General features: G+C 44.8%; 1 protein-coding gene across 1 annotated transcript in view; it reads right to left on the minus strand.

Annotated features, from left to right (window-relative positions):
- Positions 1-2,069: 2,069 nt before the first annotated feature.
- The window catches only part of abcb6a (ATP binding cassette subfamily B member 6 (LAN blood group) a), a 31,831-nt gene continuing 9,761 nt past the window's right edge, over positions 2,070-24,139 (minus strand). The window contains exons 6-21 of the mRNA XM_080765954.1: positions 23,471-23,563; positions 19,791-19,983; positions 16,792-16,913; positions 15,335-15,444; positions 12,704-12,769; positions 11,879-12,004; positions 10,920-10,996; positions 10,158-10,221; positions 9,775-9,860; positions 9,449-9,506; positions 8,591-8,695; positions 7,898-8,072; positions 7,502-7,614; positions 6,554-6,648; positions 4,845-4,913; positions 2,070-3,174 (exon numbers count right to left, since the gene is read on the minus strand). Of these exons, the coding sequence (XP_080622080.1) occupies positions 3,012-3,174; positions 4,845-4,913; positions 6,554-6,648; positions 7,502-7,614; positions 7,898-8,072; positions 8,591-8,695; positions 9,449-9,506; positions 9,775-9,860; positions 10,158-10,221; positions 10,920-10,996; positions 11,879-12,004; positions 12,704-12,769; positions 15,335-15,444; positions 16,792-16,913; positions 19,791-19,983; positions 23,471-23,563 (1,715 nt within the window). The 3' untranslated portion in view covers positions 2,070-3,011. The remainder of the gene's footprint in view (positions 3,175-4,844; positions 4,914-6,553; positions 6,649-7,501; positions 7,615-7,897; positions 8,073-8,590; positions 8,696-9,448; positions 9,507-9,774; positions 9,861-10,157; positions 10,222-10,919; positions 10,997-11,878; positions 12,005-12,703; positions 12,770-15,334; positions 15,445-16,791; positions 16,914-19,790; positions 19,984-23,470; positions 23,564-24,139) is intronic.

The raw sequence follows: 24,139 nt of genomic DNA on the forward strand, positions 1-24,139 counted from the left end.
ATATTGATCTCGTTTAGCCGATCACAAAGTGCTTGTCACCAAGTGGTACTGTAGCCCCCAATTTATCTTTAAACCCATTCTGACCTGAGATCAGATTCATACGAGGTTTCCACTGGACACACACACACTGGTCTGATTAACCCATTCTGACCTGAGATCAGATTCTAAAAATGTCAGTCGTTCTTCGATTTTTCTAAAATAGCAGACCTACAAGCTCGTAGCGCGCCACTCGGTGGCGCGCTATGAGCTTGTAGATCTGCTGTTTTTCAATAGCTAAAGCACGACATGATGCTATAACACCAAAATGGGTTCCCGTTCAGAATGGGTTGAACACAATGCTCAAAAATGGGTTTTTATCTATATTAAATAGATTCAACATTCGTATAATAATACTACTAATAGAACATAATATCTGTTAACCATAAACATGTTTGGTTCACAAGCTGTAACAATTAAGTTTTACATTTCAGTTCTCGACTCAACACTGTAACTTTCCCCCGTGGAAAACAGTTGCAACTGAACAAGAAATCAACGTGAATAAAAACAGGCTTCTATATTTCTGGACACAGAATGGACGGCTTCCTGAGTCTGTCCACCAAAGTGCCATTTGTTTTTCTTCCCCAGGTGAAAATGCAAGGCACTCGCGAGGCAAGGTTCAACTCCCAGAGTTGAACCCTTTTCCCCCCCAACTCTCGTCAACATGGAAATAATGCTAAATAAAAAAGAGCTCATGACTGAAATCAGATTAGGATTTTTTTTTTGTCGGCTTTAGTTTCATGATAAATGCGAGAGCATTACGGTTTATATGGAAGATACTTCTGAACATGTTTTCCATTTTGACCACTTGGTTCAAACACCGCGTCGTGCTGTGAGCTACAACACATCGCGGTGGAATCCCAATGACTGACATCAGTTCTTGGCAACTCGGTAGCCTGGCTAATAACTCTGGCTTATTAGCCAGGCTAGAAACTCAGAACTTTAATCCATTTAATCCATGCGTGGAGCGTCAGCACTGAATGAGTTTGACAACGACTGCCTACAGTTTGACTGAATGAGTCTCACTGCCTTGTCTCACTCATATGTGGAGAGTGATCCATTGAAAACGATGCAAACCGTGCTCCGTGCTAAATAATGATAACCATGGAGGACTTAGAACCTAGTTTTTTTTTGGACATTCAGCTGTCACTGTTTTTCCGCTAACCCGGAAAGAAAAAAAAAATAAAGAAAACCTGACATATCATGCATAAGTGTTCACTCACCACACCTGATGACTTACAGTGCAAAGACATATTTATTTTATCGGTGGAGCTTTGAGCTGTGTGGTTACCACGCCACGATGTAACTACAAATAGTTGTGGGCACCATTTCATTTCGGGTATTATGATCCTGTTCGGGAGCGGATGATATGGTTACGTCATGTTGTAGTATTGTTTTGTAGTCATCAGGATGATATGGTTACGTCATGTTGTAGTATTGTTTTGTAGTCATCAGGATGATATCGTTACGTCATGTTGTAGTATTGTTTTGTAGTCATCAGGATGATATCGCTACGTCATGTTGTAGTATTGTTTTGTAGTCATCAGGATGATATTGCTACATCATGTTGTAGTATTGTTTTGTAGTCATCAGGATGATATCGTTATGTCATGTTGTAGTATTGTTTTGTAGTCATCAGGATGATATCGTTACGTCATGTTGTAGTATTGTTTTGTAGTCATCAGGATGATATCGTTACGTCATGTTGTAGTATTGTTTTGTAATCATCAGGACGATATCGTTACGTCATGTTGTAGTATTGTTTTGTAGTCATCAGGATGATATCGTTACGTCATGTTGTAGTATTGTTTTGTAGTCATCAGGATGATATCGTTACGTCATGTTGTAGTATTGTTTTGTAGTCATCAGGATGATATCGTTACGTCATGTTGTAGTATTGTTTTGTAGTCGACAGGCAGGAACAACAGGCGGCAACTTCCTTTTCCCTCAAACCGATTTTTCTCAATAAAAGCTGCAGGCTACGAGAGCTTTTATTGTTATTCTTCCGGTTTGAGGGAAAAGGAAGTTCCGTTTGATTGTTCCTGCCTGTCGACTACAGAACAACACTACAACATGACGTAACGATATCATCTGCTCCCTGGCGGATCATATACCCGAAATGAAACAGAGACCAGGCTTTCCTCCGAGGTGGAAAGCCTGGTGAGGCCAGGTTAGTTGTCCAATAGTTGCTCCATAGATTAAAATATATATATACCAGTAAGATAGTCTCCCTGTTTGAGTTTCACTGTAAAGCAGCTGGGGCTCAACGTCACACTTTTGGCACACATACTAAAGTGAACTAAAGCAGATTCTTGGGGAGATTTAAAAAAAATCAAAAAAGATCTACGGAGCAACTATATTTGGAGGTATGAATCTCACCAACACTTGGAGTTAACATCATGGGGTTGTTAACACAGCCCAAACCTCTAACAGAGATTAATTGCGCTTCAAACGTTTTTGAGAAGAAGAAAAATATATAAATCAGCAGCTCTGTTAGACCCCACTTTAACACTGGCAGCCGAATCCGATTTGATTACACCAAGTCTAAACACAAACAAGTCATAATGGAGTCCGATTTTTACAAATGCGACTTGAGCCACATTGAGAGGTGGTTTCAGATCCGATTCAAATCTGATTTCAGGAGATCTGTTTCAGTCTGAACGCAGTAACCTGATCTAAAATCGGACTCTGTGTGACTTTGTTTGTGTTTAGTCACTTGTTTAAACAAATCACATTCCTATCTGTATGTGGCACAGATCCGAGTCTGAACACAGATCTGTGACAGATCTGAAAGATCAGATTTGAAAAATAAATCGGATTTGACTAAATGTACACCTGTAGCCTCGTTTCCCTTGTCTCGTCCTTGATTTGCTAAGCGAGAAACACCAACAACACACTCACAAAGTGACAGAAGTGTTCTTGTGCGTCGACGTCAGAAATGTAAGAGTTCTGAGAACACCGCCTCCTCCTCCTCCTCAGTGGTGGTGGTGGCGGCTCACGGACGCAGACGGCGGCGGCTGCAGTTTTTCGGAGGCGTTGTCTTTGCTCTCCGTGTCCGAAGCAGAGTCGGTGTCCTGCGTCTGCTGTTTCATCCACATGTCGGCGTACAGGCCGCCTTTGGCCAGCAGCTCCTCGTGCCTGCGATAAGAGAAACGGAAATGTGTGGATTATCTGTGTGGAGTTTACATGTTCTCCCCGTGTCCCCTAGGGTAGGTACCCTCACATGTTCTTCCCGTGTCCCCTAGGGTAGGTACCCTCACATGTTCTCCCCGTGTCCCCTAGGGTAGGTACCCTCACATGTTCTCCCCGTGTCCCCTAGGGTAGGTACCCTCACATGTTCTCCCCGTGTCCCCTAGGGTAGGTACCCTCACATGTTCTCCCCGTGTCCCCTAGGGTAGGTACCCTCACATGTTCTCCCCGTGTCCCCTAGGGTAGGTACCCTCACAAAGAACATGCAGTAATCCTGGTCACTAAACTGCCTCCCCCTGGCCAGCCGGGGCGCCTGATGGAGGGGAAAGGAACTGGTTGGAATAACGTGTTCCTTCCACACACTACGTCCAACCAGGGAAACTCCCCCTGTCAGGTTGTAAAGGAGCAACTTGGACACTCAGGCATGAAGGAAGCATGAGTTCAAGTCCGTTGCTCTCCCCTTGTCCCCCATATATGGGGACTAGGTTGGTGGAGGGTGTGTAGAGCCCAGGATCACAGTAGATGATTGACACAGGGTTGAAAAATGGGTTACAAAATCGTGGGATAAAAAATATATTTAAAAAAAATAGGAATAGGAAGCTAGAACGCTAAACTACAGAAGGCGAGCGCTCTTCTGAAGAGATTGAATCCTTTTGAAGTGGCCTTATAACCTCTCAGGTTTTGTCACCAGTTGAATCAGGTTTACTGGGTGTGCTCCTATAATATCATTACAAGAACTCAAGACATCTCTGGAAACCTGAATATGAATAAAGGCAAGTCTCCAGCTATAGGGTGGGATGGCATTCCTCCTGAATTTAATTTGAGATTCTGGGAGGTTTTAGGCCCACTACGGTACTTGAAATGACTAATATCCATATCTACAGTAAAGGCTCCTTAGGGAGAGACGTGCATATGTCACTAATCTCTCTTTTATTAAAGAAAAAGGTAAGGATCCAAACCAATGTTCTAATCGGTGCCCTATTTCTGTAATTAAAGTAGAGCAATACATGGCAATAGGAGATTGCCATGCTTTCCTCCGAGGTGGAAAGCCTGGTGGTGACGCCAGATTCTTTCCTCAGGGTTAAAGTGAACTCTTTACAGTTAACAGCAGAAAAGGAAGCGAGATCACACAGACATTTATTATGCAACCGTTGCTCTTACAGTTCATCTGAGCTGAATGACTCGTCACTTTGTAAGCGTTGCTTACAAGACTCGTCACTGTGGTGAACCCTGGCGGCCCTCAATGTGTGCCGCGCTACGAGCTTGTAGATCTGCTATTTTTTGAAAAATCGTGTGGCGCAAATCTTTAAATATATTCTTTCACAATGAACGTTTTAACTCATACCTTTGCTTCTAGAGGGGGGGGGGGGGGGGGGGGGGGTCCCTGAAACTACAGATTTTCAGATGGGGGTCGGCGGTGAAATTCAGATAATTTGTCAATTTGTCAATTTCCTTGACATGGAAAAGGTTGAGCACCACTGACACAGAAACATAGGGTTTTTCTGAAAACCATCTATCTCTAAATGGGTTAGGGTACATGGTCAGGGATAGGGTTTAGGTTTAGGGGTTAGATGTTAGGGGTTAGGGTTTAGGGGTTTGGGTCTTAGGGTGAGGCTTACCTTCCTCTCTCAGCTATCTGACCCTCGCTGACAACCAGGATCTGGTCCGCTCCGATGATGGTGGACAACCTAGAGAACACATTACGCTGCATTATGTTGACGGCAGAGAAGAATACAAATAAAGATGTAATCAATAATCACACAAATGTAGCATGAGACTGGGGGGGGGGGGGGGGGGGGGAGAAGAGAGGAGAGTTGGGGACGTGTGGAGTGTTGTCCCGGGGGTTTGTAGGGACGGTAATGTCCCGGGGGTTTGTAGGGACGGTAATGTCCCGGGGGTTTGTAGGGACGGTAATGTCCCGGGGGTTTGTAGGGACGGTAATGTCCCGGGGGTTTGTAGGGACGGTAATGTCCCGGGGGTTTGTAGGGACGTGTGGAGTGTTGTCCCGGGGGTTTGTAGGGACGGTAATTCCAGCTTCCCTGCGTCGGCTGATCTGAGTGCTTAGAGGGTTTGTGTAGGTTTGTGTAGAGGGCAGCACACCTAAACCTAACCTTAACCCTCTCCCACCCCCAAGTGCATACGCATCAAAAGTGGCACAAAGTAACCACAGTATACCGCTAATCAACTTACAAATTACATATACATACACATAGAGGCATTTCCTTTAATCCACCCGACACTGATCGACATATACGTCACCATCGAAGGCATTGGGTCCTTTAATCCACATCCTTATTACGTCATCATTGAGAGCTAGTTTTATACCCTGACGTCATTAATATGCTGGGACGGTGCATACGCATCAAAAGTGGCGCAAAGTAACCACAGTGTACCGCTAATCAACTTACAAATTACATATACACACAGAGGCATTTAGTATTAATATCACTATAGTCCAAGATTAAGTACATTTAAAGCAATTGACAATTAAAATTATACTGTATACGTAATAAGATATTTTATTTCAGTTTATATAGCCTTTTTTCTTTCATCGGATATTGATGATTTATTTTTCTTTGAGAAACCTAAAAAGGGATCCAGAATAATTCTAAATTATTATTATAAATGTACCTTACTTCATAATACTACTTTTTTACATGCATAAAGTAGGCCTAAACCGGCCTAAACCTCAGGTCAAATGCTTGGCTGCGGTGTGTAGTACCAGCATTCAAATCTGAGGGGGGCAAAAAATGTCTGGCCTTCTTTGGCCCTTGGTCGTGGAATGATCTTCAGTCCAGACTAAGACTGGCTCTGAAAGTTCCCTTGAGAACTTTCAAAAGGATCATCTTTGATGTACAATCCAACGCAGTCTCAATGTGATTTTACTGGTTAAATAAAGGTTAAATAAATGAAAAGGGTAGGTAGCAAATAGTTAAACCTAATAATTCAACATTTCAAACGTTCCTTCACAGAGAAACTGAGATTTGATATTTTGTAGCGGTCGACAGTACTTGCGTGCTCTGCTTGCGCACTAGTTGGCCTACTAGTGTGCAACAAGCAAGTAGACAGTCGACAGAGTGCAGTTCTAGTTTATTCTAGGATTATATGATTTTTTTCTTGTCTTATCCGTCTTATTTTTTATTTTTTTCTCTTTTTTTAATGCCGACCCTGCATGGTTAGCATTAGCTCTCACCTGTGAGCTACGACCACGGTAGATCTGTTAGCATTAAGCTCTTACCTGTGAGCTACGACCACGGTAGATCTGTTAGCATTAAGCTCTTACCTGTGAGCTACGACCACGGTAGATCTGTTAGCATTAAGCTCTTACCTGTGAGCTACGACCACGGTAGATCTGTTAGCACAGACTTTGGCCAGAGACGCCTGGATGTTGCGTTCAGTCTGAGTGTCGAGTGCTGACGTGGCCTGTTGATGGTGAAGGACAACATGAGACTGTTAATGTAAAGCACAACTCTGTTAATGGACTGTTAAAAGCACCGCCAGCCGCCCGAGACAAGTTTATTCATTATTGACGGTTTAAGTTTATTAAGTGGTTTAGTTGTAGTATTTTAAAATGTTTTAGCCCGCTGGCCTGGTGGTCCAGGCGCATAATGCCACATACAGGCTCTGGCCTGACAGCGCGTCGCGTGTTCGAGTCCCGTTCAGGACGACCTTTGCCGAGTGTCTCTTCCCTTCTCTCTCTCCCTCTTTCCTGTCCGTCTTCACTGTGGCTATCGATAAAGGTGCAAAAGCCAAAAGATAGAAATAGATAGAAATAGATAGAGCCCTATAATACAAATCCAAAAGACACTGATGGTCGTGCTATGAAAGAGTTGTGGGGGGTCTCTCCCTGCTTCGTCTGTCTGTCTGTCCCCAAGAGTAATATGAACGTGTCACAGACCTTTATACGGTAAAGGTCATTACACACTGGCGAATTAGCGACGCGATGCGAATAAGCGATCTGAAAATGCGAAATATTGCATGTTGCAGTTCGACTGCGAATCTCTGCAAAATACGACACCAGAGCGAACAAATAAAGAGCGAAAACGGTCGCATTTTCGCACATTCGCCACTGATGTGGAAGCTTGCATGGACTTCAATTGGGTTTTTTTTTAAATGCGAATTATTCGCACGAATATATCGCGTCGCCAATTCGCCAGTGTGTAATGACCTTTAGAGTAAGAGCAGCTGGTTCCAACATTATGTGGGTTTGTTATAACTCACATTTGTAGATCGGTTGGTGTGTGAATCAGCTGTGAGGATGGTCATGTGATCTCACCTCGTCCAATAAGATGATCTGTGGAGCTTTGAGGATGGTCCTAGCGATCGCCACCCTCTGCTTCTCTCCTCCACTCAGCTTCAGACCTCGCTCTCCCACCTGGGTGTCGTAGCCTGTCGACACATGTTAGTGTTAGCATCATGTTATGCTTTAGCTATTGGAAAAACAGCAGATCTACAAGCTCATAGCGCGCCACCGAGTGCATGGAGGGACGAACATGGATGAATGCCAAATGCAATGTTTTGATCGAATACAAGTCCTATTATGAGACTATAGCACCGATTCCTAAACAATGAACACGATGTGAACCACCCTGATATCGACGCATGTTATCTACACTATAGTGACAACACTGCCATGACTCGTGGTGCGTTTTATTATCGTGTTTTAGCTTACCTTCGGGGAACGCCAGTATCTTGTCGTGGATGTCGGCAGCGATGGCCGCCTGCTCCACCTCGTGGTCCGAGGCGCCGATGCGTCCGTAGCGGATGTTGTCGCGGATGTTGTCGTTGAAGAGGACCGTGTCCTGAGGGACGACGCCGATGTGAGCGCGCAGCGACGTCTGTTTAACCTGTTAAACAATAAACAATGAATGATAACGCATTCTGGGCGGGAACCCCCTTTTGGTGTTTTAAGCATTACGTTATACTTTAGCTATTGAAAAATAGCAGATCTACAAGCTCATAGATTGTAGGTCTGCTAGTTTCCCGTGGAGCAGGGAACATGCCCCCCAGCGCCCACAGCAGCGGGAATCGAACCCAGGACCTTGTAGTTGTGAGGCGACATGCCACCGTGACCCTCCCAACAGTGTTCTGGTTACCATGGATACTACGCCACCGTGACCCTCCCAACAGTGTTCTGGTTACCTTGGATACTATACGCCACCGTGACCCTCCCAACAGTGTCCTGGTTACCTTGGATACCACGCCACCGTGACCCTCCCAACAGTGTTCTGGATACTACGCCACCGTGACCCTCCCAACAGTGTTCTGGTTACCTTGGATACTACGCCACCGTGACCCTCCCAACAGTGTCCTGGTTACCTTGGATACTACGCCACCGTGACCCTCCCAACAGTGTCCTGGTTACCTTGGCGATGTCCTGGCCGTCGATCCGGATGCATCCTCCCTGGACGTCGTAGAAACGGAAGATCAGACGAATGATGGTGCTCTTCCCCGAGCCCGACTGTCCAACCTATGGGAAATAACACACACGACACAGCCATGACTGTCCCAGCTATGGGAAATACATAACACACAAAGCTATGGGAAATAAAATGTCCACTAGTCCCTTCCTAACATTTTAGTCTAGTTTTTATTTGTTGACGACATTTTCAGTATATTTAGTCTTAGTTTTAGTCATCATAGTTTATTTAGTTTTCGTCAGTGAAAAAAAGGTAGTCAACGAAAAAAAAATTGTCTTAGCTTTATTTTATTTATTATTTATAAGTTTTATCCCACGATTTTGTAACCCATTTTTCACCCCTGTGTCAATCATCTAATGTGATCCTGGGCTCTACACACCCTCCGCCAACCTGGGGAGAGCAACGGACTTGAACTCATGCTTCTTTCATGTCATAATATTCTTTTTGGAAAACTATGGTCCCATTTATTTAAAAAAATGACCATAAAGTCGCGGCGCGGCTACCGTTACAGTCTATGATATCCTATAGGATAGGATGAATATCCTTCGGGACAATAAAGATTATTATTATTACCAGAGCTACGGTCTGTCCTACGGTCTGTCCTACGGTCTGTCCTACCGTTACAGTCTATGATATCCTATAGGATAGGATGAATATCCTTCGGGACAATAAAGATTATTATTATTACCAGAGCTACGGTCTGTCCTACGGTCTGTCCTACGGTCTGTCCTACCGTTACAGTCTATGATATCCTATAGGATAGGATGAATATCCTTCGGGACAATAAAGATTATTATTATTACCAGAGCTACGGTCTGTCCTGGATGCACGGTGAATGACACGTCCTTCAGAATCTCCTTCCTGAGGAAAGGAGAGGAGAGGAGAGGAGAGGAGAGGAGAGGAGAGGAGAGGAAAGGATTACAAAAGAACAATCTAAATACTGTATGTAAGCAAAAATAAATGCTGATCATCAACAACTCACTAGTGTATTGTTTAATAATTACAGACATAGTGCTTTTATAGATAGATAGACAGACAGACAGACAGACAGACAGACAGACAGACAGACAGACAGACAGACAGACAGACAGACAGACAGACAGACAGACAGACAGACAGACAGACTCACCCACTGGTGTAGCTGAAGAAAACATTCTCAAATTCTACTTTCCCCAGTTTGTACAGAAGGTTCCCAGCGTTTATGTCATCTCTGACCTGTAGAGGGCAGCAAACACACACACAATTTCTGTTGATTTAGGCTTGTGATCACAAATTGCACAGGGCAGATCTGACAAATAACAAAACACAAATAACAACAGAAATTACTTTTAAATGACTGTGGAAATAGCTGATCTACAAGCTGTTGTAAGATCTGCTATTTGTGGAAAATGTTAGAAAATGTATCACAGGATATTTCAACATGGAAACGATTATGCAGATAATTGTGATCACCTCACATAATTGAGATTAATTGCGATTTAGGCGATTATGTGATTATTGTGACTCACTCACCTCTTCGTCTTCCTCAAACAGCTTGAACATGCTCTCCATGTCAATGAATGAATTCTGAATCATCCTGTCAGAAAAACAACATGTATGTATGTGAAAAAATATATGTGTTTAAAAACCAATAAAACATATTTAAAGAAAAACGTCAATGAATGAATTCTGAATCATCCTGTGATGAGAAAAACAAAAGGTAGGATCATGCACGAGAGTTTCTACTATCTCTCTAACTTTGCATGTAGTTTTCACAATAAAATAAAAATAAAAAACAGTTCAAATAGCCGATTATGGGTCGGTTATGTTTTTTTCTCTTCAGAATAGTACAAAATGCCTCAAAAAGGTTTAGGCATAAAGGGTAAGGCTGCGGTAAGGTTACGGTAAGGTTTACGCTTAAAGGGTAAGGCTGCGGTAAGGTTACGGTAAGGTTTACGCTTAAAGGGTAAGGCTGCGGTAAGGTTACGGTAAGGTTTACGCTTAAAGGGTAAGGTTGCGTGCAACGTATCTATAGCAGTGGATTCATTAAGTTAAGGTGAGTATGTATTAGTATTAGTTCAAAATAATTCCCACCCAGTGTGAATTATTTTGGCCGTGTTCGGAAATAGCGCAGTGTGCAAACTAATAGGCGAGTGCGCTCCCGGTGTGCATTTTGGAACGCACCCCTAATGTAATCCTGGGTGCTAGACTGTAGCGTGACTGACAGGTGTGTCTACTCACCTGTAATAGGTTCCAAACCAGTTTAGGGGGGCGTGTCTAGTGTCTAGTACTCACCTGTAATAGGTTCCAAACCAGTTTAGGGGCGTGTACAGTTGGATGATGTAGGTTCCGAACAGCACAAAGTCTCCAACCTACAAAACAACCAGCTTTCTCTCAGTCGCTGGTGTAGAAATGAAGGAACGCAGCATTCACTCCCTAACCCCAGTTACACGGGTGCAGGTCTTTTTTCCGACAGCATATTGATCCGAAACCGCAATCCTAACCTAACCCTATAACCGCAAGCACGGGAGCAGCGCATGTCGGACCATCGCTTTTTCGCATCGCAGCGAATGTCCCCCCGCTGTGGATCGGATCGTTGCCCCGTCGGCTAGAATGCTGTCGGAAAAAAGGCCGCCTCCCAGTTACACACGTTCATTGATAAAGACGTCTTTCCCTCCCAACCACCAAGTTTACCTGAGTTGTGTTTTATTTACCGATTTTGATAACTTTTAACCCATTTTGGAAAAAAAAAAGGCTTCTAAGTTCAGGCTTCAGTTTTCTGAAATACCCATGTTTCTGTGTCAGCGGTGCTCAACCTTTTTCATGTCAAGGACCCCCAGAATTATCTGTATTTGGCTGCGGACTGCCATCTGAAAATATGTTGTTCCAGGGACCCCCCCCCCCATATCTCTGAAGGAATAGATATTCAAAGATTTGCGTCACATTTTCACGATTTTTCAAAATACAAGCTCGTAGCGTGGCACTCAGTGCCGCGCTACGAGCTTGTAGATCTGCGATTTTCCAATAGCTAAGATCTATATATAATGCTTAAAACACCAAAAGGGGTTCTCGCCCATAATGGGTTAAAAACACCAAAAGGGGTTCCCGCCCAGAATGGGTTAAAACACCAAAAGGGGTTCCCGCCCAGAATGGGTTAAGACACCAAAAGGGGTTCCCGCCCAGAATGGGTTAAAACACCAAAAGGGGTTCCCTCCCAGAATGGGTTAAGACACACATTAAATGGGCTTCGGTACCTTAAACTTCCCGTCGGTGACGAAGTAGGCGCAGAGCAGGGAGCCGGCCAGGAGTCCAGATCCAATCACCAGGTTCTGGGTTTGGTTGAGGAAGGCCAGAGAGGCTTGTGTCTTCCACTCCGACATCTAAAAGAACAATGATATCATCAGTACCATTCTGACATCCGTCCGTCCGCGTGTGTCCGTCCGTCCGTCCGTCTGTGTACAGCTAATCTAATAGCGGCTAATAACCCGGTCGGCGGTAGATGCCAAACGTTGCACACACGCACACACACACACACACACACACACACACACACACACACACACTCCCTGGATGCCAACGAGTAACCTTCACATTGGCCTATTACAGCGCCACCTGGAGGCCACAACCTGACCTGGCCTGGTGGAGACCTCTGCCCAGAGGGGCACTTTTTCTAGTTATAGTTATTATTATTAGTAGTAGTAGTAGTAGTAGAAGTAGCCTCGGAAACCCAGACGTTTTTATTTCCAGGGAGAACAAAGAAAGTCCACTTCAATTCGGCATAGAGCAGCGCAAACGTCCATCACTCTCTGCTGATTTCTGATCGTCTGCACCTTTGTTAAATTGACGCACACACGCACACACACACACACACACACACACACTCCTCTCTCTCTCTCTGTCGCTCTCATTAATTAGTCTCATGCCGCGCAGCTGCGTCTAGATTATCCCGGTGGATCCTCCCGGGAGGCAGATAGTAATAGTAGCAGAACCTACCTGGTACTTTAGGATAGTAATAGTTAATAGTATCAGAACCTACCTGGTACTTTAGGATAGTAATAGTTAATAGTATCAGAACCTACCTGGTACTTTAGGATAGCGTCCTCAAAGCGGCTGACCTCATAGCTCTCTGCGTTGTAGTACTTTACCTGTGGATGAGCACACACACACACACACACACACACACACACACACACACACACACACACACACACACACACACGCACACACACACACACACACACACACACACACACACACACACGAGGAGGACTGTTTTAAATTCAACTGTGACACAAATCAACATAAGGTGTGCTCTTCATAAAACCTGTAGCTCACAAACACAAACACGACATCTTGTAGATCAACAAGCTCACAACAACACACGACGACGCCACACACTGTGAGCTTGTAGATCTACATGACATGCTCACAACACATGACAGCTTGTAGATCTACATGACATGCTCACAACACATGACAGCTTGTAGATCTACATGACATGCTCACAACACATGACAGCTTGTAGATCTACATGACATGACAGCTTGTAGATCTACATGACATGACAGCTTGTAGATCTACATGCTCACAACACATGACAGCTTGTAGATCTACATGCTCACAACACATGACAGCTTGTAGATCTACATGCTCACAACACATGACAGCTTGTAGATCTACATGACATGCTCACAACACATGACAGCTTGTAGATCTACATGACATGCTCACAACACATGACAGCTTGTAGATCTACATGCTCACAACACATGACAGCTTGTAGATCTACATGCTCAGAACACATGACAGCTTGTAGATCTACATGCTCACAACACATGACAGCTTGTAGATCTACATGACATGCTCACAACACATGACAGCTTGTAGATCTACATGCTCACAACACATGACAGCTTGTAGATCTACATGCTCACAACACATGACAGCTTGTAGATCTACATGCTCACAACACATGACAGCTTGTAGATCTACATGCTCACAACACATGACAGCTTGTAGATCTACATGCTCACAACACATGACAGCTTGTAGAATCATGCGTTATCTTTGACGAATGTCGCCCTGCCACAGGTCAGTGGCTCTCAAACTGCAAATTATGCTCCCGTTGTGGATAACAAGAACATCGCAAGTTTGGTTAAAAAAATTTATATAGAAATAAAGCAAATTTTTCCAGGATCTGTGTAGGAAACGGATTACTGAAGCCACATTTCTATCTGTACTGTATGACTATTGGAGACATAATCTATCGTCATGCAGCTGCCTCCACTCTCAAGCCTCTGGACTCAGTTTACCACTCAGCTCTGAGGTTTATTACTGGTTTATCACTGTACCCTCATCGTCACCTTCATCAGGCTTGCCTTTTAACCCTCTATTACAGCTTGATTTATCCATATCTCATTTATTGCAATACTGTTTGGGCAAATACTTATCCATCCAATTTACACAAATTATTAATTATTCAAAAGAAATTTGTAAGAATAGCTACCTCTTCTCACAATTTGGCGCCATCTGCTCCTTTGTTTAAAAATCTAAATGTACTGTCTATCTATGACATTAACATAGTACAATCCTGTTCTTTCATATATAAATGCACTTACCTTCCAAATATGCTTCCTACAACTTTCAAAGAATATTTTAAGACCAACTCTCAGGTTCATGATTATAATACTAGACAATCCGATAATATTCATCCTCCCTTTAGCCGTACCACTCTTAGCCAGTTCTCCATAAAAGTCAGAGGTTCTTTACTCTGGAATTCACACATACTTATTGCCAACTCCGCATCTTCACTCTGTAACTTTAAACATAGATTGAGGGCCAGCCTCTTGAAGTTACCCTCTCCAATTTATTCTAACGTAATGTAGCACGCACACGCACACACTAGCACACACACACACACACACACACACACATACACACACACACACACACACACACACACACACACACACACACACACTTCACAAGTGTAAATAATGTATTTCTTGTTGTTTTTGTTTCTGTTATTTTCCATACCTATGTTTGATTACTTTGTCTTACTATTTGTATATTACTATTTGTTAAATTGTATATTAACCTAGGTGAGAACCACATATAAGCCCTCCCTGGGTTTCTTTTCTCACCTGCACTCACTTCTCTTTTATTAATGTTACCTTTTTGTACTGTTTTTTAACCCCGGTGTTTACCGTCTCAAAGTTTAGCAGGGAGTCCACAGTAACCTAAAGGTAACCCCGGTGTTTACCGTCTCAAAGTTTAGCAGGGAGTCCACAGTAACCTAAAGGTAACCCCGGTGTTTACCGTCTCAAAGTTTAGCAGGGAGTCCACAGTTACCTAAAGGTAACCCCGGTGTTTACCGTCTCAAAGTTTAGCAGGGAGTCCACAGTAACCTAAAGGTAACCCCGGTGTTTACCGTCTCAAAGTTTAGCAGGGAGTCCACAGTAACCTAAAGGTAACCCCGGTGTTTACCGTCTCAAAGTTCAACAGGGAGTCCACAGTAACCTAAAGGTAACCCCGGTGTTTACCGTCTCAAAGTTTAGCAGGGAGTCCACAGTAACCTAAAGGTAACCCCGGTGTTTACCGTCTCAAAGTTCAACAGGGAGTCCACAGTAACCTAAAGGTAACCCCGGTGTTTACCGTCTCAAAGTTCAACAGGGAGTCCACAGTAACCTAAAGGTAACCCCGGTGTTTACCGTCTCAAAGTTCAACAGGGAGTCCACAGCCTTGGACTTGGCGTTGTTGTCTTGGATGTTCATGTCTCGTCTGTACTTGGTTCTCCATTCAGTGATGATGATGGTCAGGGCTGGAGGGCACGCACACGCACACACACAAACACACACACACACACACACACACACACAGACACACACACACTTAAGATGAGGGCATTTATTTTATTTGTCAATCAGTTTTTAACGCATAAGAAAATTAATTCAAAAATTCAAATGGAGAAAAAAAATTATACACTGTGAGTCACCAGTCCGGAGGACTGCAATAAGACTAAGGCTCAATCCCAATTCCCCCCTTCGTCCTGGCCCTTAGCCCTTGCCCTTGCTTATGCGCGTTCACGTGAGGGGGAAGGGTTATCTCAATTGTTTTTGGATGGAGGGGTAGGGCCGAGGGCGAGGGGTAGAATCACCTTCGTTTGAAGGGATATCTCTACGGGACATAAAACGGAGCAACATCACTGAGGGCTGAAAGGCGGACGAGGTAAGAAGCCTGTCCTTTATTATGGAAAAATATTATAATAACCAATATTATTTGAATGTATTAACAATCTGCATCGCCAAAAATATCGCAATCTCAAGCAAAGGTTAACGTTACCTCACGTGAACTAACGATATGATACGGTGTTGCATTCATACAACGTTACCCATTCATTCTTTATTCTTTTTTATTTAACGCCGGTGCGCCGGTGATACAACTCGGATGCAAGCTTGCTTATTAGCAGGCATCAGTCCGACCCCCCAGACCACGATATGTCAACATTCTGCAGTTTTGGAGCTCTTAAAAGCTGTGGAATAGCCTACTGTACCTACATAACGCTGTCACTGCATAACGTTGGCTACTCGCTGCAGTGATACGTAGCTATGGTTTTATCATGACCAATGTTAAGCTAATCCCCACAAGTTGCAAAACTTACATAACTAATTATGGTGTTGTTTTTTTCCCAGGCAAACCATATGGAACAGATTGCAAGCTGCTGTGCAGACTGTACATTGAATGGAGATGAATCACGATGGCATTTTCATTGATAGAAAATTACTCTGTTCTTTATGATATTAAAAACAATGACCAGTGACCACAGCCCCTTCTTTCTATACTGTAAATTGTTTTTCCTTTTTCTAACCCTATATCTGTACCCATGCTATACAAACTGTTAAGACAATAATCAATGAATCAGGTACAACTGTTGAGCAGGTGTCAGAATGAGCTATATCTAGCTGAATTACATTCTGCATGGTGGGCTACAATAGAGACACATAGACACTCACTCAGGTAGAATAGAGACACATAGAGACTCACTCAGGTAGAATAGAGACACATAGACACTCACTCAGGTAGAATAGAGACACATAGACACTCACTCAGGTAGAATAGAGACACATAGAGACTCACTCAGGTAGAATAGAGACACATAGAGACTCACTCAGGTACAGGGCCATGCAGACAAACACGATGAGACCGAACCAGGCGTTGAAGTACGTGATGAAGTAGATGATGGAGATGACGATGTCTGCGATGGTCGGGAAGATGCTGAACACGATGTAGCTGTGGACCGCACGCGCACAAGCACACGCACATACACACACACGCACACGCACACACACACACACGCACACACACGCACACACACACATGCACACACGCATTAACACAATGTTACCCTAACCAGAAACCTAACCCAACGTTACCCAATGTTACCCTAACCCTAACCCTAGGGTTAATCGCCACAAATCAAGGTTGTTTTGGACCCGAAAAGAAGAATCCGAGATATTAGCGTTCTAAAAAGAACGGCGTCGCCATAGATAGACTAAGCCAGCGGCATTTACATTTCATTTTTACCGCACCGGAACCAGACTGTTTCAAAGCGGTATGAAGTGGTATACCACTTTTTGTGTAGAGTGGCATGACAAAGACCACTTTTGGAGCTCGCCCTCCCTCGGTTCTCACAGCCTACCTGAGCAGACTGTTGATGGAGACGTCCCTCTGTTCCTCACAGCCTACAGTACCTGAGCAGACTGTTGATGGAGACGTCCCTCTGTTCCTCACAGCCTACAGTACCTGAGCAGACTGTTGATGGAGACGTCCCTCTGTTCCTCACAGCCTACCTGAGCAGACTGTTGATGGAGACGTCCCTCTGTTCCTCACAGCCTACCTGAGCAGACTGTTGATGGAGACGTCCCTCTGTCCTCACAGCCTACAGTACCTGAGCAGACTGTTGATGGAGGACGTCCCTCTGTTCCTCACAGCCTACAGTACCTGAGCAGACTGTTGATGGAGACGTCCCTCTGTTCCTCACAGCCTACAGTACCTGAGCAGACTGTTGATGGAGACGTCCCTCTGTTCCTCACAGCCTACAGTACCTGAGCAGACTGTTGATGGAGACGTCCCTCTGTTCCTCACAGCCTACAGTACCTGAGCAGACTGTTGATGTAAGACGTCCCTCTGTTCCTCACAGCCTACCTGAGCAGACTGTTGATGGAGGACGTCCCTCTGTCCTCACAGCCTACAGTACCTGAGCAGACTGTTGATGGAGGACGTCCCTCTGTCCTCACAGCCTACAGTACCTGAGCAGACTGTTGATGGAGACGTCCCTCTGTTCCTCACAGCCTACCTGAGCAGACTGTTGATGGAGGACGTCCCTCTGTTCCTCACAGCCTACCTGAGCAGACTGTTGATGGAGACGTCCCTCTGTTCTCACAGCCTACCTGAGCAGACTGTTGATGGAGACGTCCCTCTGTTCCTCACAGCCTACCTGAGCAGACTGTTGATGGAGGACGTCCCTCTGTTCTCACAGCCTACAGTACCTGAGCAGACTGTTGATGGAGACGTCCCTCTGTTCCTCACAGCCTACCTGAGCAGACTGTTGATGGAGACGTCCCTCTGTTCCTCACAGCCTACAGTACCTGAGCAGACTGTTGATGGAGACGTCCCTCTGTTCCTCACAGCCTACCTGAGCAGACTGTTGATGGAGACGTCCCTCTGTTCCTCACAGCCTACAGTACCTGAGCAGACTGTTGATGGAGACGTCCCTCTGTTCCTCACAGCCTACCTGAGCAGACTGTTGATGGAGACGTCCCTCTGTTCCTCACAGCCTACCTGAGCAGACTGTTGATGGAGACGTCCCTCTGTTCCTCACAGCCTACCTGAGCAGACTGTTGATGGAGGACGTCCCTCTGTTCTCACAGCCTACAGTACCTGAGCAGACTGTTGATGGAGACGTCCCTCTGTTCCTCACAGCCTACCTGAGCAGACTGTTGATGGAGACGTCCCTCTGTTCCTCACAGCCTACAGTACCTGAGCAGACTGTTGATGGAGACGTCCCTCTGTTCTCACAGCCTACAGTACCTGAGCAGACTGTTGATGGAAGACGTCCCTCTGTTCTCACAGCCTACAGTACCTGAGCAGACTGTTGATGGAGACGTCCCTCTGTTCCTCACAGCCTACAGTACCTGAGCAGACTGTTGATGGAGACGTCCCTCTGTTCCTCACAGCCTACCTGAGCAGACTGTTGATGGAGACGTCCCTCTGTCCTCACAGCCTACAGTACCTGAGCAGACTGTTGATGGAGGACGTCCCTCTGTTCCTCACAGCCTACCTGAGCAGACTGTTGATGGAGACGTCCCTCTGTCCTCACAGCCTACAGTACCTGAGCAGACTGTTGATGGAGACGTCCCTCTGTTCCTCACAGCCTACAGTACCTGAGCAGACTGTTGATGGAGGAGAGGACGTCCCTCGTTTCCTCACAGCCTACAGTACCTGAGCAGACTGTTGATGGAGACGTCCCTCTGTTCCTCACAGCCTACCTGAGCAGACTGTTGATGGAGACGTCCCTCTGTCCTCACAGCCTACAGTACCTGAGCAGACTGTTGATGGAGACGTCCCTCTGTTCCTCACAGCCTACCTGAGCAGACTGTTGATGGAGACGTCCCTCTGTTCCTCACAGCCTACCTGAGCAGACTGTTGATGGAGGACGTCCCTCTGTTCCTCACAGCCTACCTGAGCAGACTGTTGATGGAGACGTCCCTCTGTTCCTCACAGCCTACCTGAGCAGACTGTTGATGGAGACGTCCCTCTGTTCCTCACAGCCTACCTGAGCAGACTGTTGATGAAGACGTCCCTCTGTTCTCACAGCCTACCTGAGCAGACTGTTGATGGAGGACGTCCCTCTGTCCTCACAGCCTACCTGAGCAGACTGTTGATGGAGGACGTCCCTCTGTTCCTCACAGCCTACCTGAGCAGACTGTTGATGGAGACGTCCCTCTGTTCTCACAGCCTACCTGAGCAGACTGTTGATGGAGACGTCCCTCTGTTCCTCACAGCCTACCTGAGCAGACTGTTGATGGAGACGTCCCTCTGTCCTCACAGCCTACAGTACCTGAGCAGACTGTTGATGGAGACGTCCCTCTGTTCCTCACAGCCTACCTGAGCAGACTGTTGATGGAGGACGTCCCTCGGTCGATGCTCCTCAGGACGTCGCCGGTCTTGCGCCCCAGGTGCCAGCGCAGCGACAGGGAGTGCAGGTGTCCGAACAGCCTCAGCTGCACCAGGCGGTTGGTGTACTGCTGCACCCGGATCCACAGGAAGGAGCGCAGGTTGCTGACGAAGCCCGACGCACCTGGAGAGGGAGAGACCACCCAGAGTACAACATGAATTACCCTCCGAGACCACTTTTCCACCGGTTGGAACCGGTTCAGTTCTTTTTGATTCTTAGTCCATGAGCCAGAGCTCCTAAAATTGGAACGTGGTCAAAACTATACCTATATTAAATTGTTCATAGGATAAATATAAGTCAATTCATATATGATATTACTTCCACAGTATTGTAGCTTTTTCATATTTTCTATTATTTTCTATATAATGCCTCATTTGCATATTTATATTTTAAAAAAAATGTGTAATACAATAAATCATTGTACTTCATGTAAGTAATCAACTGGGGAAATTTTTAAATTTCATGGCGATATGGTTTTGCTCATTCAATTCAAAATTAACGTTCCAATTTTGGAGCTCTGGCTCATGGGACAAATATTCAAATAACCACAAAGAACTGAACCGGTTCCCACTGGGAACCAACCGGTGGAAAAGAACTGAACCGGTTCCCACTGGGAACCAACCGGTGGAAAAGAACTGAACCGGTTCCCACTGGGAAGCAACCGGTGGAAAAGAACTGAACCGGTTCCCACTGGGAAGCAACCGGTGGAAAAGAACTGAACCGGTTCCCACTGGGAAGCAACCGGTGGAAAAGAACTGAACCGGTTCCCACTGGGAACAAACCGGTGGAAAAGAACTGAACCGGTTCCCACCGGTCACAGAGACCAGGGACGTGCAGAGAAAGCTAAGCTACGATGACTAAAACTACGAGTAATATATTGTCAGCACACTAGACTAAACTGAGAGTTTAGTGTGGTGAAAATCTTGAAAATATATATTATTTCAGAGCCAACGTTTTTAACTAAAATCTTTGCTTCTGTGGGGTCCCTGGAACAACATATTTTCAGATGGGGGTCGTCGGCCAATTACATTTAATCTTGGGGGTCCTTGACATGAAAATGTTTGAGAAACATTGTCCGACTGACATACCGGTAGAAACAATAGGGTTTTCCAAAAAAACTGTCAGGATTTAGAAGACTCTAGAAGAATCGTTCCCAGGTGGAAATTATAATTTAGCTATTGAAAAATACTAGCAGATCTACAAGCTCGTAGTTTGAAAAATCGTGAAAATATTTATTTCCGAAAACTGGAGGATTTAGAAGGTTTTGAAGACACGTTGGCTCCCAGCGCATACGTTTATTACATTAATGCAGAGCCATATAATGATGATATAGTGGCGTTCCTGAACAAGCCTCCCTCCTCGCCTACAAAGCGCTGCTCATCAGCGATGGTGAATGTATAAAACCATGACGTAAATAACTATTTGGGATTATAGGATGAGAGCTGCCTTTAGAGCAGGTAACAGTGAGGCCTTAAAGGTTGCTCAGAGGGACTTAAATAAACAATTGAAAGAGTCTAGAAGGAAATGCAGGGAGCGCGCTGAGCAAGACCTGGCCAACTCTAACACAAAGAGACTATGGGACTCGATCAGGAAAATGACTAACATGAACCCTGAGAGAAAGCCCATAGCTGCTGTTGACGAGAGCGCTAAGGCGAATGAATTAAATGACTTCTTTATGAGATTTGAATATGACTCTTACCAAGCATGTTGTGACGTTGTAAATGAATTGAATTATGATGCTGGTAACAGGGTGACACTAGACCTAGAAACTGTAAACAGAGTATTCAAGACCATTAAAACTAACAAGGCAACTGGGCCTGGTGGCATGAGTGCTTCCCTGTTAAAAGAACATGTGCTGATGAGCTCTCACCAGCCTGGCACAAACTGTTTCAGTTCTCTCTAGACTCGCATACAGTGCCGGAACTATGGAAAAAATCTGTAATTGTCCCAGTTCCAAAGACACCCTGTCCAATGGGAAATAATGACTACAGGCCTGTGGCCATAACATCAAATGTTGTTAAGTCATTAGAAAGAATTCTCACTGAGTTACTTCGTAAAGAAGTAGAAGCTAGCCTAGATCAATTCCAGTTTGCCTATTCAAGGAAACGAAGTACCGGGGACGCAATTGCTACTGTAGCACACTATATCCTGAAACACCTTGAGAGCAGACTGCTTTTCATTGATTTCAGCTCCGCCTTTAATTGTATCCACCAAGATATACTGCTACGTAAACTAGCTTTACTAGATGTTAATCCGTGGATAATTAAATGGCATTTTTCTTTTTTGTCTAAGAGACCACAGAGGGTCAGGTTTAACAGTGTTCTCTCTGAGGAGGCACGCAGCAGCACAGCCTAGGGGTTCCACAAGGAACTGTTAGTTCCTCTCTCCTGTTCACACTGTATACGAATGATTGTGTCAGCTCATACTCTAATCAATACGTGATCCAGTTTTCAGATCACACTTAACTGTCATACTCAGTCTCCTTACAAGCAAATCTGACATTCTCAGCCATACAACTGGAGTAGGCAGATTTGTTGAATGGTGTGATAGAAACTATGTAATGATCAACACTGATAAAACAGAGGAGATCATTGTGGATCCGAGGTCCATAGGAGACCATACCTTGATCAAGGTTCACGATAATGACATCAAACAGGTCTCCTCCTATAAATATCTGGGAGTGCAGATTGACCAAGATATGAGCTGGCACACGCATGTTGAATCCTGCTGTTCAAAAATACACCAGCGGTTACATTTTCTTCGTAGACTGAGGCTGTTTGGTGTTAGCCTGAATATTATGTTAATTCTCTATAGAGCTAGCATTGAATCTATCTTGAGATATGGAATCTCCAGCTGGTATGGTAACCTGACTGTGAAATATAAAGCTCAAGTTGCAAGAGTTGCGAAAATGGCTGGGAAGATCATGGGCCTGTCTTCCCCCCCGATGACTCCCCAAGCCATTTTTGAACAGACTGTAGTAAGGCAAGCTAAGAATATAACCTCTGACCCCTCACATGTTCTGTATTCTGAATATGAATTAATGAGATCAGGAAGAAGGTACAGGATGCCACAGTGCAAGTACAACAGATAAAAACACTCTTTCATTCCTCTCTCTATAAAAATGTTGAATGGGTAATTGGTACCTTAACGGGGTGTACGCACCAGGGGTGTATTTGTTTTGTTTTGCTGTAATGTCTCTGTCTATGTGATTATACGTATGTTTATATGTATGCAGCTGTGGTCCTGTCTCCAAGACAAATTTCTCCCAAGGGAGACGAAATAAAGACAACCTTGAACCTATTTGGCAGCCAGTTAGCGCCACCTAGCGACATTATAGCGTTTTCATAAAGTTTGACCTTTTATCCGGAGACCGTCGCCGTCTTGGTGTTAGCGTCATTTCGTGCTTCAGCTATTGAAAAAGAGCAGATCTACAAGCTCATAGCACGCCACCGAGTGGCGCGCTATGAGCTTGTAGGTCTGCTATTTAAAAAAAATCGAAGAACGACTGATTTTTTTTAAAATCTGATCTCAGGTCAGAATGGGTTAATCAGACACAGTGTGTGTCCAGTGGAAACCTGGTATGAATCTGATCTCAGGTCAGAATGGGTACCTGCCCCGCCCCCCTGGAGGAACTTGAACAGGACGTAGATGCAGACGGTGGTGGCCAGAGAGTTCCAACTGCTTCCATCCGTCAGCTCGTTCACTGAGAGAGAGAGGTAGAGAATGAATGAGAGAGAGAGAGAGAGAGAGAGAGAGAGGTAGAGAATGAATGAGAGAGAGAGAGAGAGAGAGAGAGAGAGAGAGAGAGAGAGAGAGAGAATGAGAGAGAGAGAGAGAGAATGAGAGAGAGAATGAGAGGCAGACGGGGGGGGGGAGAGAGAGAGAGAGAGAGAGAGAGAGAGAGAGAGAGAGAGAGAGAGAGAGAGGTAGAGAATGAGAGGCAGACAGGGGGGAGAGAGACAGAGAGAGAGAGAGAGAGAGGGGGGGGTGAAGACAAAGTCATTAACAAAGTAATTGTTTTTCAAACCTGTTTATTTATGTCAATTTTTTTTAAATGCAAACATTCCCTCTTCTTTTCATAATTTGTTTCGTGTTCATTCTGACATTCACTCCTAGCCCGCAAGGCAAAGAGATGATCTACCTTTATGTAGTCTGGCCTTACTAATTAGCACACATTTTACGTCAGAAAAAAAAAAAAAAAAAAAAGTCAATTAATCAGGCCGTATAACTTGTAGTAGATGGGCACACAGATACACCGTACCTATGTTCTTGTAGTAGA

Source organism: Protomyctophum bolini (assembly GCF_963924005.1).
Source record: "Protomyctophum bolini genome assembly, chromosome: 6".
NCBI classification, from domain to species: domain Eukaryota; kingdom Metazoa; phylum Chordata; class Actinopteri; order Myctophiformes; family Myctophidae; genus Protomyctophum; species Protomyctophum bolini.